The sequence below is a fragment of the Oreochromis aureus genome, linkage group 3 (genome assembly GCF_013358895.1).
Source record: "Oreochromis aureus strain Israel breed Guangdong linkage group 3, ZZ_aureus, whole genome shotgun sequence".
Taxonomy (NCBI): Eukaryota; Metazoa; Chordata; class Actinopteri; order Cichliformes; family Cichlidae; genus Oreochromis; species Oreochromis aureus.
This window is the reverse complement of record NC_052944.1, coordinates 20,009,963-20,028,114: the sequence shown is the minus strand read 5'-3', so window position 1 is coordinate 20,028,114 and position 18,152 is coordinate 20,009,963. Positions and strand designations below refer to the sequence as shown.

The window sequence follows — 18,152 nt, the reverse complement described above, 5'->3', positions numbered from 1 at the left end:
TGAATCAGTGAAAATGCATGAAAGCCTGGGAGAGGGTGGAAGAGGGTAAACGGCAGGGGGGAGAGGGAATAGAAAGGTAACAGTGAGTGGTAGACTGGGTAAGATGTACAGTGTGATTCCTTGTCGTTCATTCATCTATAATTTGTGAATGTTGAGCTGGCAGTTCACCCTGATTTACCTCAAGCTTCTCTTTAAGAGTCTTGGATCTCAGTGCTGATTGCCAGTACAGTGCCTTCACCGGGGTTTAAGCTGGAATTGTCCCTTTACAGTGTTCAATAAGTCAGGAAAGTCTTTCAGCTCTCAGTCACATGGAGGTAGACCAGGTGGTGCCTTTGCCAAGGTTGCCCCGGGTCGCCGTGTGTGGAGGTACCCATGGGAACGAGCTGTCCGGCGTGTATTTGGTGCGAGAGCTGCTGAAGCTGCAGAGAGAAGTTATGAAGAAAGAGCAAGAGGAGGACTTGAAGCCTGCGTCTGTGCTGCTGGTGCTGTCAAACCCGCGGGCAATGCAGCAGTGTCGCCGATACGTGGACACTGATCTGAACCGCTGCTTCACCCATGCCACCCTCAAGTAAGGCAACGATCAGAGATGGTAACACTCAAGGTGACAGTTCTAAAATCAAAGAGTGTACTGCTACTTTGTATTTTTTATCCCCCAGTGGTCCCCTCTCAGACATGGCCCCCTATGAGATCATCAGGTCCCGAGAGCTGAACGCCCTGCTGGGGCCCAAGGGCAGTCCGGCGGCAGTGGATCTGGTCTGCGACCTCCACAACACCACTGCCAACATGGGCCTATGCTTCATCGCATACTCTGACTGTGACTGGATCTGCCTGCACATATTTAGACACCTGCAGGTGAGTAACACAGCTTCTTACTTTAGTGAAATCTTTGCGCCCTCCAAGTTTGTGAGCTAAAATTTGAGTTTTGGGCCTTTTTTAGAGGGAGATGCCGGATACACCAATGAGATTCCTACATTTTGATGTGTCCAACAAAGAGTCCTATTCCCTTGATTCAGTGGGAAAACATGGCTTTGGTAAGTTTTTACTCCTTTTATAGATCTAGTCTAGTCAAAAGCAGTATTAGTGCGTGATAACTCTCAATTTAAATCCTCGATCTGCAGCCATGGAGATTGGCCCTCAGCCCCATGGTGTGGTGAGGTCTAACATCTATACAGCAATGAAAGTGGGTGTCCAGCACATGCTCGACTGGGTCCGCCTCTTTAACTCAGGTACATTTTTGCAGACAGATTACAAGCTGAGCTGAAACAATGCATCTTTGAGGCTCTCGGTTGGTTTCAACCACCTTCTCCGTTTATTACCAGGTAACGTGTTTGAGGGAGGATTTGTGGACGTGTTCACTATGGTTAAACACATCGACTACCCGAGAGACAGTGAGACCCGCAATATCACAGCAGCCATTCATCCTTGTCTCCAGGTACGGCCTGAGATGCCTTCACTTAAAAGCAAAAAATTCCTCGGAACAAAAGACTGAATTACCGCCAAGCAGTTGTGTAAGTTAGACATAACCATGGAGGCGGTAAAGTATTGACAGGAGTGCATAACATAAGAAACAAACTTTATAACAATAAAGTACGAGACATAAGACATGATTCATCCAGTATAAAGAGCTTTTGAGTTCAGGCTGATTATTTTTCCTGGGACGAAGGGCCTTTCTTCTTCTTCTTTGTTTGCGTCTTGTACATATTTAGCCTGTCGCCACACCTGCTTTCCAGAAGTGATTTATTAGTTTCCTAGTCAGTGCGCATTTTTTTTATTGTAAAGTATATACAATTACAACACAAGGTGAGGCCTCTTTTATTAAAGGAGCTTTGTCCCGGAGATGATACCTGTCAAGGTTTTGTGTTACACTGAAATCTTTGTTTCACCTATTTGGAATCCAAAAGGAAAAAGATGGCCAAAAGTGACTGGATTAAAAATTAACACCTTTAAGTTAATTCATGTGGCTAAAACGCAGGATAACTGGGTTCCTGGCAACCTTGAAAGTAAAACAAAAGTCTTTATTTATAACCACTATGTGGTCTTAAAGGGAAATGTGTAATGTGTACAACATAGATTAAACTGCTTTAAGTTTTAGTCAACTGAAGAAACTTTAGTGAAAACTGAAATAAGAATAAAAAAAATATGCACTAGCTGACTGCACGTACTAAAAAAGCTGAAGTAAAAATAAAAATGTGCTGGAAATATCTGTCAGTTTGGTTAAATCTCTCAACACAACCAACCTGAGGAGGCTTTGGTACAGATGTTTACTGAGAATGGGATGCTTGCATAACTGTAAGTCAGGCATATTGTACTTTTATACTGCTACGGACTTCTTAAATTTAGCTCCTGACATATACCATCCATATTTTAATTGTATTGATTTCTTATTTGCATTTAGAATAAGCATCTAGCATCCCTTAATGATATTGCACTTTAAACCACTGGAACTTTGGTATGGCACTTTTATGTAATTATGACTAAACCTGTTAAATCCAACGGGTGTTGCTCAGCACCTAACCCATCTGCTTGTCCTCACAGGACCGAGACTTCTGCCTGCTCCACCCTGAAGACCCGCTGTTCCAGACGTTCTCAGGGGAAACAGTGAGGTATAAAGGCACTGAACCTCTCTATCCTTTCTTCATCAATGAATGCGCTTACTACGAGAAGGGCATCGCTCTCTCTCTGGCGAGAAAGAGGCGCGTAACGATTCCTGCAATCCGGGTGCAGACGGAGCAGGAGCAACAACCTAATGAGCAGGGATTTGCATCAGAAGAAGAGGAGTGAAGACATTCACAACACGAGATCGATGACTGAATTAAATTTTTACAAAAACTTTTATTGAAATGACGGTATGCGTTATCTTTCACAGACATCATATGCCACTGTGCATTCAAGGATTGAGTTTCTAGTAACAACTGAATCTGTAAAAACAGATGGCATGAATTCATAGGTAATTTTTTATTTAATTATTTTAAATATTTACATAAAAAAATGGAAATTCACTACTGATTACTACAGCAATGGTCAGGATATGTTTAAAATGAATTTAAGTGCAAAGAAGCTTATCATAATATGGCCTTTAAAGTACAGTCACTGTGTACTGTTTCAGGTTCCTTGAAATTAATAAGTCAGCTGAGGAACATATATAGATCAAATAAACAACACAAAACACCAAATTGTAAACCAATTCACAAGAAAATAACTTTTTTGAATGTAAGTGGTCAGCAAAACAAATTAGTGAATGAGCACTACTGTGCTTTCCCCCTGTTCTCCAAAATCAGTCACAACATGACAAATATGATCAAAAGCAAATAAAACAATACACTGGGTAAACAAATCATAACACAGCCTGAACCTAAGAAGCACCATAAATGAATAAATATAGATTGAGTAAAAGAATTACGGAAATGTATACAAAGTATGTTCCCATGAAATTTTTCATCATGGGAACATACTGTAAAGACAGTAATCGGTGTCATTGCCACTGTTCTTCCTATGGCCACATTCTTTCAGTCTGTTTCAAAGAAGCTACAGTAAAAGGCCCATTACGAAACAGCCAACCCAGCTGACAAAAAGCATATGAGTTTTCGTTATACTCAGGGTGTGCCCGGTAAGTTACACTGAAAGTGGATGAACTAAATAAATAAGGATTAGTTTCAACTGTGTATCATGCCAAAATATTTTTTTTAACAGATGACGACTACAAGCTGAAAATGGATGGTTCTGCTCTGTTCCCCGTCTATCGTGACATGCACTACAGCCACAAACTGTATATAAAAGATGGACACTGTGATCACGCTATATCATTATAGTTTTCAGGCCTTTTGACATTTTGTTTAAAAAATAAAACAAACCAATAACAAAGAACGGACTGAACCATACTTTGTAGAGCTATGGACCTTTTAGCTTTCGCTATTGCTAGCTAACACGGTTAGCACGGTGAATCTATGGGCGTTTATCAATATGCGTACTTGTGCGTACTTGCGTTCTCGTGTACTCGTGATACGTCATCAGTCGGAGACCAAGTACTGTTCCAATTCGAAGTACGCATCAAGCCGAGAACGCGAAAAAGTCCCGGATGTGTTCTCGATCCGCCCGTTTTATCGAGCATGCATCGGTGTGGACTTGGGACAGCTATATATCCCAGAATGCATTTCGTCCAAAACTCAACAGCGGACTCCCGGCACATCGTTTTCACCCCCCCCCCTGCTCGCGGACTTCTCACTACTCAGGTTAAAGAAACTCCAGCAGCTGTCTATAGTATTGAGTGTCCACTAAAATAGAAATAAAAGCGTTCTAACATCTCACCTGCTTGTTTTTATTAAGGTATGTACACGTATGTACATGTACACTATTTTTATTATTAGAGGTTTCACTAGTGCGGTTAAAAATGATATATAAGTCACTTAGATCACTTCTAAATGTTAATGTTTGGTTTATTTCAGTGTTTTATTTGTTCCTGAGTAAACCGGTTTGGCTGTGATTAAAGTTAAGCTTCATAACATGTTACTCACAGTTACATTAAGAGGGGACGGCAGTGAAAACTCCGGACCTGTGACATCATCACGTACGCTGGTGTTCCGACTGTACAAATCACGAGTCCGTGCTCGCGTACTTGAGAATTGAGAAACGGCCCACGAGTCCGTGCTCGCGTTCTCGGCGGGTACGTACTCCCGTGCGTTCTCGGCGAGTACGCGAGTACGTACTCGCGTACTTGGGCATTGATAAACGGCCCTTAATTCACTGTGATATAAAATAGGCTGGGTATTTTGTTTGCCCAAAAAACAGATATAAAGCAAATTATAATTATAATTTGCAAACTTATAATTACTGTCAAAGTATTTCTAAACTGACTAACCTACTTTCAGATGTGCTAGGTCACATTCCTGAAGCCTTAGTAAACTGTTTACTTATACAGACATTTGAATATTGCTCTTACCAGGAAGCAGGTGAAGCATTTCTATTCTAAGACTTCAGAATCCAGTCAGACCTGCCCACACCACCAGAGCAAGAGACAACAGTGGCAGCAGAAACTGGCACCTCTACAGGTCTGCACATACAGAGAGAGGGAGATGTGAGATTTCAATTGAATGAGGCCTTTAAGTACCTTCCTCTGCATGACACAAACTTCTGCAAAGACTAATTAATCTATTAGTCAACATCACATGTAAACTTGTAGCTGAAGTTACACATGTGCACCATGTCCTCCCCGCTATCGTGATTCCTTGGTTCTTTGTACTTTGGAGTGATCTGCTGAGGTAGATTGAAACTTTGACACTCCAGCACCATCTTAGCACCTAGAAGAGATCAGCTTTCAGTGTTTAAACACATTAAACTCCATTTACTGTACATATGAATTCTATTTATTTCAAACATTACTGTTGTTTTTTAAAATCTTGGAGTATTTTGTATTTCCTGAGGAGAAACCAGCTGTACAACCAAAGTCAATATGCAAAGGAAAAACGGAAGCCGTGCAAGAGACTGGCACCACGTCCAGGATGTACCCAGTGACTCGCTCTGCGACAGCTGGGCTACAGTGATGATTCCTGCAATCTGGGTGCAGATGGAGCAGGAGCAACAAGCTAATGAGCAGGAATTTGCATCAGAAGATGTTAACCACACGACACTGATGACTGAATTCAATTTTTTACAAAAACTTTTGTTGAAATGACAACATGTGTTATCTTTCACAGACATCATATGCCACTGTGCATTCAAGGATTGAGTTTCTAGTAACAACTGAATCTGTAAAAACAGATGGCATGAATTCATAGGTAATTTTTTATTTAATTATTTTAAATATTTACATAAAAAATGGAAATTCATTACTGATTACTACAGCAATGGTCAGGATATGTTTAAAATGAATTTAAGTGCAAAGAAGCTTATCATAATATGGCCTTTAAAGTACAGTCACTGTGTACTGTTTCAGGTTCCTTGAAATTAATAAGTCAACTGAGGAACATATATACAGTTAAGCCCATAATTATTCATACCCCTGGCAAATTTTGACTTAAAGTTACTTTTATTCAACTAGCAAGTTATTTTTTAACTGGAAATGACACAGGCGTCTGACAAAAGATAATAAGATGATGTACAAGAGGCATCATTGTGGAAAAAAATATTTCTCAGCTTTTATTTACATTTGAGCAAAAAGTATCATGTCCAGAATTATTCATACCCTTCACAAACTGTCACAGTCTCTGGGAAAATCCAAAGTTCCATACCATTCCAAATAGTCAAAGCTGTTCTAAAGCATCCTAATTACCCTGATTAATTGGAAATAGCTGTTTTAATCAACTCAACAGGTGAAAAACAGCAGCTCTCTGCAGGTGGTCTGTGGACATTCATGGCTAAGACAAAGGAACTCAGTGAGGACCTGCAGCTGTGCATTCTGGCTGCTCACAAGTGAGGAATGGGCTACAAGGCCATATCCAAATGTTTTCAAGTTCCAGTGGCTACAGTGCAAAGTATTATTAAAAATACAAGATGTTCCGCACTGTGGAAAATCTCAGAGGACGTTGTCGGAAGCCAAAAGTGACACCTGTGCTGGCCAGGAGAATAGTGAGAGAGGTGAAAAAGAATCCAAGGATCACCACCAAGGTCATTCTGGTGAATCTGGGCTCTGCTGGTGGCAATGTCTCAAGGCAGACAGTCCAATGGACACTGTTGGGTTCCACGGATGCAGACCAAGGAAAACGCCACTTCTCCAGGCACTTCTAAGGCATGCAAAGCTCATTTGGCCTTTGCAAATGCTCATCTGGACAAAGAAGAAGGTTTCTGGTCTTCAGTGTTATGGTCAGATGAAACAAAATTGAATTATTTGGTCACAATGATTTTGCCTTCATTTGGCATAAAAATGGAGAAGCCTTCAACCCAAAGAACACCATCCCCACTGTCAAACATGGTGGTGGGAACCTAATGCTTTGGGCAATAATGTTTTTTTAGCCAATGGACCATGGAAACTAATCACAGTAAACAGCACCATGAAAAAGAGCAATACATGAAGATTCTCAACAACAACATCAGGCAGTCTGCAGAAAAACTTGGCCTTGGGAACCAGTGGACATTTTAGCACGACAATGACCCAAAACATACAGCAAACGTGGTGAAGAAATGGTTAGCAGACAACAACATTAATGTTTTGCAGTGGCCTAGCCAGAGTCCTGACTTGAATCCAATTGAGAATCTGTGGAGGGAGCTAAAGATCAGGGGTGATGGCAAGAAGACCCTCCAACCTGAAAGATTTGGAGCTCATTGCTAAAGATGAATGGGCAAAAATGCCTGTGGAGACATGCAAAAAGCTGGTCTGCAATTATAGGAAGCGTTTGATTGCTGTAATAGCCAATAAAGGCTTTTTTCTATTGATTATTGAGAAGGGTATGAATAATTCTGGACATGATACTTTTTGCTAAAATATAAATAAAACCTGAGAAATATTTTTTTCCACAATGATGCCTCTTGTACATCATCTTATTATCTTTTGGGAGACACCTGTGTCGTTTCTGCTCAAAAAAGAACTTGCTTGTTGAACAAAAGTAACTTTAAGTCAAAATTCGGCAGGGGTATGAATAATTATGGGCTTAACTGTAGATCAAATAAACAACACAAAACACCAAATTGTAAACCAATTCACAAGAAAATAACTTTTTTGAATGTAAGTGGTCAGCAAAACAAATTAGTGAATGAGCACTACTGTGCTTTCCCCCTGTTCTCCAAAATCAGTCACAACATGACAAATATGATCAAAAAGCAAATAAAACAATACACTGGGTAAACAAATCATAACACAGCCTGAACCTAAGAAGCACCATAAATGAATAAATATAGATTGAGTAAAAGAATTACGGAATGTATACAAAGTATGTTCCCATGAAATTTTTCATCATGGGAACATACTGTAAAGACAGTAATCGGTGTCATTGCCACTGTTCTTCCTATGGCCACATTCTTTCAGTCTGTTTCAAAGAAGCTACAGTAAAAGGCCCATTACGAAACAGCCAACCCAGCTGACAAAAAGCATATGAGTTTTCGTTATACTCAGGGTGTGCCCGGTAAGTTACACTGAAAGTGGATGAACTAAATAAATAAGGATTAGTTTCAACTGTGTATCATGCCAAAATATTTTTTTTTTTACAGATGACGACTACAAGCTGAAAATAGATGGTTCTGTGCTCTGTCCCCGTCTATCGTGACATGCACTACAGCCACAAACTGTATATAAAAGATGGACACTGTGATCACGCTATATCATTATAGTTTTCAGGCCTTTTGACATTTTGTTTTAAAAAATAAAACAAACCAATAACAAAGAACGGACTGAACCATACTTTGTAGAGCTATGGACCTTTTAGCTTTCGCTATTGCTAGCTAACACGGTTAGCACGGTGAATCTATAATTCACTGTGATATAAAATAGGCTGGGTATTTTGTTTGCCCAAAAAACAGATATAAAGCAAATTATAATTATAATTTGCAAACTTATAATTACTGTCAAAGTATTTCTAAACTGACTAACCGACTTTCAGACGTACTAGGTCACATTCCTGAAGCCTTAGTAAACTGTTTACTTATACAGACATTTGAATATTGCTCTTACCAGGAAGCAGGTGAAGCATTTCTATTCTAAGACTTCAGAATCCAGTCAGACCTGCCCACACCACCAGAGCAAGAGACAACAGTGGCAGCAGAAACTGGCACCTCTACAGGTCTGCACATACAGAGAGAGGGAGATGTGAGATTTCAATTGAATGAGGCCTTTAAGTACCTTCCTCTGCATGACACAAACTTCTGCAAAGACTAATTAATCTATTAGTCAACATCACATGTAAACTTGTAGCTGAAGTTACACATGTGCACCATGTCCTCCCCGCTATCGTGATTCCTTGGTTCTTTGTACTTTGGAGTGATCTGCTGAGGTAGATTGAAACTTTGACACTCCAGCACCATCTTAGCACCTAGAAGAGATCAGCTTTCAGTGTTTAAACACATTAAACTCCATTTACTGTACATATGAATTCCATTTATTTCAAACATTACTGTTGTTTTTTAAAATCTTGGAGTATTTTGTATTTCCTGAGGAGAAACCAGCTGTACAACCAAAGTCAATATGCAAAGGAAAAACGGAAGCCGTGCAAGAGACTGGCACCACGTCCAGGATGTACCCAGTGACTGGCACAGGGGTCAACTTCCTCCTTCCTCCCTCTGCGACAGCTGGGCTACAGTGATGATTCCTGCAATCTGGGTGCAGATGGAGCAGGAGCAACAAGCTAATGAGCAGGAATTTGCATCAGAAGATGTTAACCACATGACACTGATGACTGAATTCAACTTTTACAAAAGCTTTTATTGAAATGACAACATGTGTTACGCTTGCTCACACTCACACACAATATTTAAATATACAGCTATTAACCGTTGCAGCTCACAACTGGGGGATGAAGAACTCTTTCACAAACAACACATGGTGGTATGCATTCAGGGATTGAGTTTCTAGTATTTAAAGACTGAATGTGTAAAATACAGTCTGATTCATAATGAGACGAACGGTGCATCATTTCACAGATATTCATGAAGCTCATAAATCTTTATCAGCGGTGATATTCCACAAACACATATCATGAATTTGGGCAATAATGATATTTTTTTTTCTCCAAATGTATTTAATTATTTTCATATTTACATTTCAAAAATATAGGAATTCACTACTGATTACTACAGCAATGTTTGAAATGAATTTAGGTGCAAAGAAATGCTGTAGCTTATTATAATATGGCCTTTAAAGTACATTCATAGTGCCAACCAGGGAAATGAAACTGAAACAGTTTATGTTTGTTTTTCAAGACATTAATCAGTCAGCTGAGGGACATACATCGATTAAATAAACAATAAAAAACACCCAATTATAAACTAAGAAAATTATTTTCATGAATGTACGGGGTCGGTTAAACACATTAGTGAATGAGCACTACTGTGTTTTTCACTTTTTTCTACAAAAATCAGTCACAACATGACAAATGTGATCAAAAAGCAAACAAAGCAATGCACTACATACATCATGTGGTAAACAAATTATACACAGTCTGAACATAGTAACTACCATAAACAATAAATAAATAAATAAATACACTTAAGTAAAAAAACAACAACAATAAGAGAGGATTCGAAACAGAAATGTAAATTAAATTCTAGTCATGGGAACATTCTGTAAATACACTAATCATCATTGCAATCTAGTAGCCACATCCTTCGAGTGCAACGAATAGGAACGTCATCACATCCAGCTGCAATCACGTGTGCAGCAGACTAGAAAATTTCACCAGCAGAGGTCAGTAAATACACACTTTTCCCAAACTCTTCTTTTACTACTAAGTGTGCTTGCTTATCACTAAAGTGCCTTCGGTCAGCGCCATTTAAATGATAACATCACGCATATCAAGGAACAGTAATCAGTGTGCAGCTTTTTTCTTTGTTCATTAAAAAAAAAACAACTACAAATTTGACTTCCTACTGTGATTCTTTGTTAGCTTTGCGCAAAACATTGTCAACAAAATCAACAAAAATTGCACAAGTTTAAATATTTTCCATTATACGCCTGTTAACTTGATTGTATTTTTACAATGTAAGCTTTATTTTGGACTGAAGAAACCTATGACCACAACTGTGATTTTTTCAAAAGATAAAATTAAATCCTGTTGAATTTTCAACAGATCAAAGATGTTTAAAAATGTGCTGTATGCATGTGCCCTTGTGACTTAAACAAACAGGAAGAACAGCAATATCACAAAATCTCTGTAATCTGATAAGATGGGACGAGATGGAAAGACAACTGTGGTCAGTACATGTGAAACCTGTGTAAACAGTAATTTAAGAACTTGCTTTTACTTTCACTTCCAAACAAGATTTTTTTTTTTCATTTTTCAGGCTCACTGCTACTATGTATGCAGTTCATAGGGTCATGCTATTCTTATCCCTGCCTCCAAAAAACAAAACTATGAAAATAAATCAAAATTTAGTTACTTTTCCGATGTGACTGACCTGCGCTTTGAGAATTTTGATTAAATTTATATGTTGTATGAAAGTAGGGCACTGCTAATGCTTCTCTGCTTCGATTTAAGTTAATCTGAAGCACACGTGTACTACATTATACATATTGTTCTGGCTGATCTGATTTGCAAACCATTTCCATATCCCCCCCCGGAAGATCAAATCTGTTAATGCAGCAAGAAGGGTCACTACTGTACAGTACATGCAAAAATCCTTAATCCTTGAGGGAGAAAAACACATATGTAGAGAAACCCCCCCCCTACATCTCATTAAAAAATGCATTTTGATGTCAGATCCAGAGCTAAATCTCAGTCTATGCCACCCGGTAGGCAGTCATGCGGTAGTAGTTCTGACTATGGCTGCGTGCCGCCCACACCAGCAGAGCGGCAGCCATCATGTGGAGAGGTGAAGAAATGAGGGCCAGGTACAGCGACCAGCCGAGAGAGCCGTCCACCGTGTCGGGTAGCATCGACACCCTGTGGAGCAGGTCCATCCCCGCCAGGAAGCAGCACACTGTGGCTAAGGTGCAGAGACCTGGACGGCGTACAGACACACTTAGTTATGGAAAAGTAATCGCTGTGAGCTAAAAGCTTGGGTTCCAGACTGCTTTAAACACTCTGCTTCCTAAATTTAATGCTAACAGTGTGTTTCAGACAGTGCTTGAACTGAAAAAATAAAGATTATTTTCAACTATTGATCAATTTTCTTTTAGTGACCAAGAATAAAAGCTGAAAATGTGTATGATAGGTCCACTTTGCCAACAGCTCTGCTCTGTTCCCAGTCGTGACAATGTGAGACTGACTCAACATGCACTATAACCGCAGACTGTACATAAAAGATGGACACTGTGACTACATTATATCTGATTTTCATGCCTTAAAACAGCATTAACAAACCATGGAGAGAACTATATTTACATAAGTTTGTAGAGCTACTTTCAGATGTAATAGGTAGGGATGGGTATCAAAAACCGGTTCTTGTTGAGAACCGGTTCCCACTGTTTCAATTCCTTGGAATCGTTTGCCATTTTTGCAAACGATTCCCTTATCGATTCCAGTCGCCCGAATGACGTCACCACGTTGCGGGCGTCGGAGCGCACCTGGCAGGAAACACGGCGCCTAAGCGGTCAAACGCTCAAAAGTTTGGTTATACTTTACCAGAACGGATGACAACAGGGCAACTTGCAATACTTGCAAAGTAGGTATTTCATTTAAGGGAGGAAACACTACGAATATGCAAAAGCATTTGCTCACAAAACACGCGATTGAACTTAAATGAATGTCTTTAATTCCGCTCCGGACTCGTGAATCTCAACCCAGCAGCAGTGGTTTGCACGTCATCTCCCGTTAATGCGGCAGGTAAATAATCAACTAACAGTGCATATTATGTTAGCGCGATCTGCTTTATTACAAAACCTGCCATTACTGTGCATTTAGGTGACCGTGATGAGAGAGACAGACAGAGTCTGGCTGGCGCTCGCTGGCAGTTGTCGCTGCAGTCTACCGGTAGCGTCTCTTTTCAGGCCCGAATGTCACCGAGCAGTGACTAGTTTGTGGTAAAAGCCTTGCAGCCATTTGCCACAGCAGATGGTAAGTGAATGTGTTTAATTGTAGGCAGGGACATTACTGGATATTCTTGTGTAATTGCTACAGAATAATTTGTGTTATACTTTGTGTTATTATTACAGAAGAATATTTATTTTATTATTTTACATTTACAATTTTCCCGGGGACCCTGTGACACCCCATTGAAGAGCCATAGGCTGGATCTCTTAAGATCTCACTGTTGGGTTTATAAGGCCATGTTACTCCTAAATTTCTATCTTGTTCAAAGAGAAGATATAAAACAAAATTCTAAGCTAATCGACCTTAGTGTTCTCCTTTTTAAAAATAAGAATCGATAAGAGAATCGATAAAGAATCGAATCGTTAAACAGAATCGAAAATGGAATCGGAATCGTTAAAATCTTATCAATACCCATCCCTAGTAATAGGTTACATTCCTGAAACCTTACTAAACTGTTTAATTGCACAGTCTGACGGCATGTATGGATTTCAACATTGCTCTTACCAGCCAGCAGGTGAAGCACTCCTATTCCAAGAGTTGGGGTGAGGCTTCGGCACAGGCAGGCACAGAATCCAGTCAGACCTGCCAACACCACTAGACCCAGAGACACCAGCGGCAACAGAAACTGGCACCTCCACAGGTCTGCACATACAGACAGAGTGAAGTGTGAGATAAGATTCTGCCCTGACTGATAATAATGTAGTACTCAACATCACATGTAATTAATGCACTACATAGACAAGAGGCTGAATCGAATATATAATATTCTAGCATCTCAGTGCGGTTTTTGCATATTTTAAAAAGCATACACTTGTGGCTGAACTTACATGTGCGCACCATGTCCTCCCCACTGTTGTGGTTCCCTGGTTCTTTGTACTTTGGAGTGAACTGTTGAGGTAGAGTGAAGCTTCGACACTCCAGCACCATCTTGGCACCTAGAAGAGATCAGCCTCCCATTTATACTCCATTTACTGTACATTTGAATTACATTTTTTATTTCCAACACTGAGTTTTGTACTTCCTGTGGAGAAACCGGTTGTACTAACGCACACAAAATGTAAAGGAAACGTGAAAGCCCTGAGAAAACTTTCTCACATTATGAGAAGAAATAGAGTTAACCACTGCAGGAAACACCTAGTGTACGGTTGGCTTGTCACCTACAAATGAAAGTGATAAATTGGTGATCAAAAAAACAGAGTGACCAAACTGATTGGAAACAGCGGTTAAAATTGAATGGCATGTTGGTGAGGTGGTTAGCACCAGGAAGCAAGCATCCACTCTGTGTGGAGTTTGCACGTTCTTCCACTCCAGCTCCCTCCCAGAAACCAAAGACATGCAGTTAGTGGTGTTGGGTTAACTGGTGATTTTAAATTGGCTGTAGCTATGAATTATTATTTATATGTGTCAGCCCTGCAGGAGACAGGCAGACCTGTTGGGTATGCACCCAGCCTCTTGCCCTGTGACAGCTGGCACAGGGTCAAGCCTCCTCCCTCCAGTGACCCTATAATGAATAAGTGGAGGAAAAAGGTTGGAACTGATTTCCTGTCCAAGTCTGTGTAGTGGGAAACAAAATAAAATGCTCTCCATGGAGATGTGATGAAAACAGAGGAGAGGCCTGGGAATAAGCCACACCTGCCTGAGACAAGATGCTCAATTAGAGAGCAGCAAAAGCCATCTTTGTATAGCTTGAACCCTCTGAGATGTGAATTATCCAACTTTACCCAAAGCTACAAGGCCACTGGGCTGCTGACGTCAGCACATATACATACCTGGCTCTTTGTACCAGTGAGCGTTGGCAGGAACAAGCACACACCGCCACCAGAGGCCCACAGTCCCGTTAAGACGGAACAGCGTGTCGCTGTAGGTTTTCTCATCGAATTCTCCGTCCATGAACTCCTCGTACAGGGAGCGCAGCTCGGATATGTTGGCCTCTCCGCGCACCGTGGGGCTGCTGTACTGGTACCAGTGCTGCGTTCCGATGGCCACCGACAGATACACGGTGGCTATGATGCTCAACACGCAGGCGATGACCAGAGCTGTGGCGTAGCGATTGTCAACCATTGTTCACCGAGATAGAGACACGTCAGAAGGGATTAGGTTGATGCCAGCGGTCAAATCGTCGCCCGATCGTTGCGCATCAAGTTGGTCGACATACGATGCTTCCAGTCCCCCCACCCCTCTTCTATCGCAACCACACTGGCATTGGTAACAATGAAAAACGCACTGTGCTGTAGTGCTTTATTTTAATGACTGATACTCATCTCCAGCGCTGCACGAACGCTCAGCGTCAGCAACCCTGCAGCCCGGCTTGGATGCGCCATCTGTTCCCTTGTCCCACTTCCACAGATGGTGGGTGGCCCGACGCTGGGACGGTTACAGAACAACTGTCCACCACCACCACCACCACCTAAACAACAACCCAGGAAAGAAAGCAAAAATAGAAGCTGCTATACGATAGGCCAAGCCCACCAGCTTGCAAATGCAAATTGCATGTGTCTGATGGCAGGCTGATGCCGGGTGCACCCAGGATGCTAGGCGTTGTAAACACACTAATCCCTGCGTTTTCCTCTTCCGGTTCCGCCGGTCAGCAGAAATTAAAAATAGCATCGTGTAATATGCGCGTACCTGGTGAGCAGCCACCCACACACAGACTCTCACAGGCTGACAAATTGCTTCCTCGTTAAACTTGGACTTTTGGGACTAGCTAGTCTGAAAGGCTGCCCAGTTACGCGTTATAAAAATGTCCACCAAACCCACTGATGCCTTTAATATTAGTAGTGTTATGGTAGGGTCCTTACCTTACTATGTACCTTACTGTTATTACCGCCGACTTAAGCCGACTGCGCTATATTTTTTGCACATTGAATGGGTACCCCCCCCCCACACACACACACACACACACACACACACACTCACGCACTGACATTGTTTCAGTCGTCGGATGACTGCATGTGCTTTGTAAAACTTTAAAACACGCTTAACTGTTTAAATAAATAAAATGCACTTGAAAAATAGATTTGATTCGATTTGATTATCAATAAAATTAAGTAGGCGAGAACCAGTAGGGCCATAATCAAAATCACATTATGTGGTATGCAGAAAACAAGACTGTGCCTACACTTTAACAACCTGTAATTATTATCTACAAATGTAGGCCTAGGGCCACAAGTGCTAAAATGAAGTAATGAATATATCATTAAATGGGTTGGTTCTTATGTAGTGCATTTCTACTCTATCTGAGCACTCAGAGAGCTTCACACAACTTGTCTCATTCACTACAAGCACTTTTTTTTCTTATGCTCTTTCTACCTAACATTCACACTCCAGTAGATGCATCGGAGAGCAACTTTGGGTTAGTATTGTACAAAGGATATTTGGCTCGCAGACTGGAGCAGACAGGGATTAAACCACAAACCTTCCAATTAGTAGGTGACCTGCTCTACCACATGAGCTACAGCTACCCCAAAAATGTGCTATCAAATAAATACAATTTCAAATAAATACGATGATATTTTAAATGAAATAAATAGACATGTATGTATGTTATTGATGTATGTATGTTAATAATGACACATTTAATGAATTATTTAATAATATATTTATTTAATTCATTTGCTACTCATGGCCCTCCATATTGGGCAGGGTCACTGGTGAGTTGTGAGTAATGAGTTTTAAATAGAAAGCACCCCTGAATATGTAGTTGACCTTTCGGTCGCCTGAATGTGCATTTAAAATCTCCAATGGTGATTTCATTCTTGCAAGGTAGTAAGTCAGTCGCCATAGACTCCAATGATAAAAATGTCTAACTTTACAGGTGAAATGAACATGTTAAATCCTGTTTAAAAAAAAAAAAAAAAAAGACTGTTATTGCTTCAGTAGCCGATTTGTCGCTATAAAGGGGTTGGTTTTATATTTGTATTTTTTAATCAGATTAAAAGTTGTTATTCTTGTCATGTCTCACTTGAGTAGCTTTAAATGCAGACTATCCAAAAATACAGAAAATGGGTATTTAAAAGGCCATCTCACAATCAAAGAAAATGTATTTGACTTTATGATTTCTTTCCTTCAAGTAGTCCACCTTCCTATGTGTTCCCTTTAAATCTAGTGCTTGTTGCCTTTATTTTCCCCGCCAAAAAACCTGCTTCTTCCACTGTACACATGACAGACGCCTCTCTTGCTATGTCATGCAAACAGGTTTTATTTTTAGACACTCCCTTTTTTCTGTCTCCAGCCTGTCTGTCTATCTGTGCATCTAACTATCTATAACTTGTACAAGAAAATCATGGTGCGTTACTTTGAAACACACGCACATGCACAGTGATGTTTCTTGACTTTCTGTTTAAGGAAACAAAAAGTAAACTTTGCTACTACATACAGTTGGAAGGTGTCAATAACAGTAAGTTATTGGTGATTTTTGCATATGCAAATTAAATAATGAATAAAATGAGACTAACTTAACAAAAAGTCAAAGAGTCAGCATGTTTCAAAATACAACGACAGCAACAGTCACAGTGAGTGCTGGGAATTAGTTTATGCTTTTTCTTTCTGGTGTTGCCGGTTTTACTTGTCTCTCAACCGCCAATAAACAAGACAACTATTGCAGTTGTTAGGATCTTGTATACAATATCAATAGCAGTTTACTTAATTAGTATATATATATATATATATTTTTAACAAAAATAAAAGCAAAGCCATTTTAATAGTAACAGAAAAGTTACTATACAAAAAAGTCAGTTAACCTATTGCAACCAAGACTTAAAAGCTGCTGTTTTTTAATAGTTGTTGTATGATCGGCATTTGAATTTGATGAGTCAATCACATTTTAGCTTTGAGCATGTTCTCACTAAAATGTTATTCTCCTGAGTCTGACTAAAGTCTGTACCCTCAGTATCCATCTGTTGTCTTTTTGCTTTCTTTGCAAAATTTAAATGTTGTAAAAATTTACGAAAAAAAGCCAGCAAGGTTTTTTTCTTGGACATCATACAAGGAAAAAACAACAACAACTGCTGTCTATTATTGTACTATAAAAAGAAACTTACCCAGAATGAAAAGCATATGAGATGTAAAGTTATTCAGTCCCCTTCTATTATCTACATGTTTTCCAAAGTGTTACTGACTCACACCTTATGTGACAAACCCCATTTGTTAGATTTCTTAAAGTTGATGAGATGGCTCAACAGGTTTGTACTGAGGTGTTGAAACACCATACTGGTAGCCAAACAATAACAAGCATCGCTTGGAAGTCTTTCAGTTTGCTTGGTCTCTATTGTCTATCTGTCAGCGTTCAACGAAAAAACTCTGAAAGACATCCAGAAACCCTGGAACACTATTTATCAAGACTATTACATTTAAAAAAAAAATGCTACAAAGTCTGGCTCTATGAAGAAATAAAGGGTGGCTTGAGACTTTTGCACAGTGCTGTATGGGATTCTTTTGAGTGACTGCATATTAACATGAATAATATACGAGTGTAAAATCATTTATGTGCAGAGCTGGGGTCATGTGTCTTTAACTGTTGTGTTTCAGTAAGCTAATCTCAACACA

At 40.0% G+C, this 18,152-nt stretch overlaps 2 protein-coding genes across 3 annotated transcripts; one reads left to right on the top strand and one right to left on the bottom strand.

The window, feature by feature from the left end:
• The first annotated feature begins 308 nt into the window (after window positions 1–308).
• Window positions 309–2,781, top strand: LOC116310417 (N-acyl-aromatic-L-amino acid amidohydrolase (carboxylate-forming) B-like). Its single transcript, XM_031727191.1, has 6 exons — window positions 309–568; window positions 657–852; window positions 938–1,031; window positions 1,119–1,226; window positions 1,320–1,432; window positions 2,536–2,781. Exons 1-6 carry the CDS (start codon window positions 309–311, stop codon window positions 2,779–2,781), a joined length of 1,017 nt encoding a protein of 338 aa, XP_031583051.1.
• Window positions 2,782–9,322: 6,541 nt separating this feature from the next.
• LOC116310408 (claudin domain-containing protein 1-like) lies at window positions 9,323–17,788 on the bottom strand. 2 transcript variants are annotated; one of them, XM_031727184.2, is made up of 5 exons: window positions 17,648–17,709; window positions 14,378–15,015; window positions 13,436–13,543; window positions 13,113–13,250; window positions 9,323–11,577 (listed from the first exon to the last, which is right to left on the bottom strand). In XM_031727184.2, the coding sequence occupies exons 2-5, from the start codon at window positions 14,667–14,669 to the stop codon at window positions 11,357–11,359; spliced, it is 759 nt and encodes a 252-aa protein (XP_031583044.1). In that variant the 5' UTR covers window positions 14,670–15,015; window positions 17,648–17,709; the 3' UTR covers window positions 9,323–11,356. The 2 variants fall into 2 exon arrangements, with proteins under 2 accessions (XP_031583044.1, XP_039466389.1); XM_039610455.1 differs by lacking the exon at window positions 14,378–15,015 and having other exon boundaries at window positions 17,648–17,788.
• Between the last annotated feature and the right edge of the window lie 364 nt (window positions 17,789–18,152).

Coding starts and splice junctions, on each gene's coding strand:
- LOC116310408 (XM_031727184.2), bottom strand. CDS start 14,669: ATGGTTGACAATCGCTACGCCACAGCTCTGGTCATCGCCTGCGTGTTG. Junction 13,544..14,377: donor TCACTGGTACAAAGAGCCAG/GTATGTATATGT, acceptor GATCTCTTCTAG/GTGCCAAGATGGTGCTGGAG. Junction 13,251..13,435: donor GGAGGACATGGTGCGCACAT/GTAAGTTCAGCC, acceptor CTGTATGTGCAG/ACCTGTGGAGGTGCCAGTTT.
- LOC116310417 (XM_031727191.1), top strand. CDS start 309: ATGGAGGTAGACCAGGTGGTGCCTTTGCCAAGGTTGCCCCGGGTCGCC. Junction 1,032..1,118: donor AGTGGGAAAACATGGCTTTG/GTAAGTTTTTAC, acceptor CTCGATCTGCAG/CCATGGAGATTGGCCCTCAG. Junction 1,227..1,319: donor GGTCCGCCTCTTTAACTCAG/GTACATTTTTGC, acceptor GTTTATTACCAG/GTAACGTGTTTGAGGGAGGA.